Source organism: Sphaeroforma arctica, assembly GCF_001186125.1.
Source record: "Sphaeroforma arctica JP610 unplaced genomic scaffold supercont1.14482, whole genome shotgun sequence".
Classification (NCBI taxonomy): Eukaryota; class Ichthyosporea; order Ichthyophonida; genus Sphaeroforma; species Sphaeroforma arctica.
In genome coordinates, this window is record NW_014026076.1 from 1 (window position 1) to 578 (window position 578).

At 40.7% G+C, this 578-nt stretch overlaps 1 protein-coding gene across 1 annotated transcript; it reads left to right on the forward strand.

Moving 5' to 3' along the window:
* Positions 1–209: 209 nt before the first annotated feature.
* SARC_18200 (hypothetical protein) lies at positions 210–412 on the forward strand (the record flags this gene model as incomplete). Its single annotated transcript, XM_014287718.1, has 1 exon — positions 210–412. A coding segment is annotated over one exon (203 nt), but the record flags the coding sequence as incomplete, so codon positions are not given.
* Positions 413–578: the final 166 nt, after the last annotated feature.

Below are 578 nucleotides of genomic sequence, written 5' to 3' on the forward strand. Positions count from 1 at the left end.
GAACATCCTCTCAATTACATAACTATGCATGCATCGATACATGCACACCACGAGCCCGTCATAGTCTTTCCTTAACTGGATGCACTCACAACTGGTGATCACCTTTCGTGTGGAGAAGTTCGCACAAGAAAGTGTACGTTGTGTGTACATGTTCTTGCATTCTCCTTTTGAATATGTACCTATACATAAGTACAACTACGCACACACAGGTACACAACAAGCCCATCACAGGCATTAGCTGGACACACTCGCACCTGGTATACACATACTGTGTAGAGAAGCTGCCCAATGAAAAGTACCGAAATGCCATCTGCGCCACAGACCTCCGCACAGGACGTGTGCACACAGTGAGAAGCAATAAGCACACCGAAAGTGCAGGCATCACCGGCTTATCCTTTAGTCCCAGCTGCAGGTGATTTTATTTATTTATATATATATCTATCTACCTATCTATATATATTTATATATGTATATATATATTGTATATATATATATATATACATATGTGTGTGTGTGTGTGTGTGTGTGTTTGTATGTCTGTGTGTGTCTGTGTGTGTCTGTGTGTGTATGTATATATA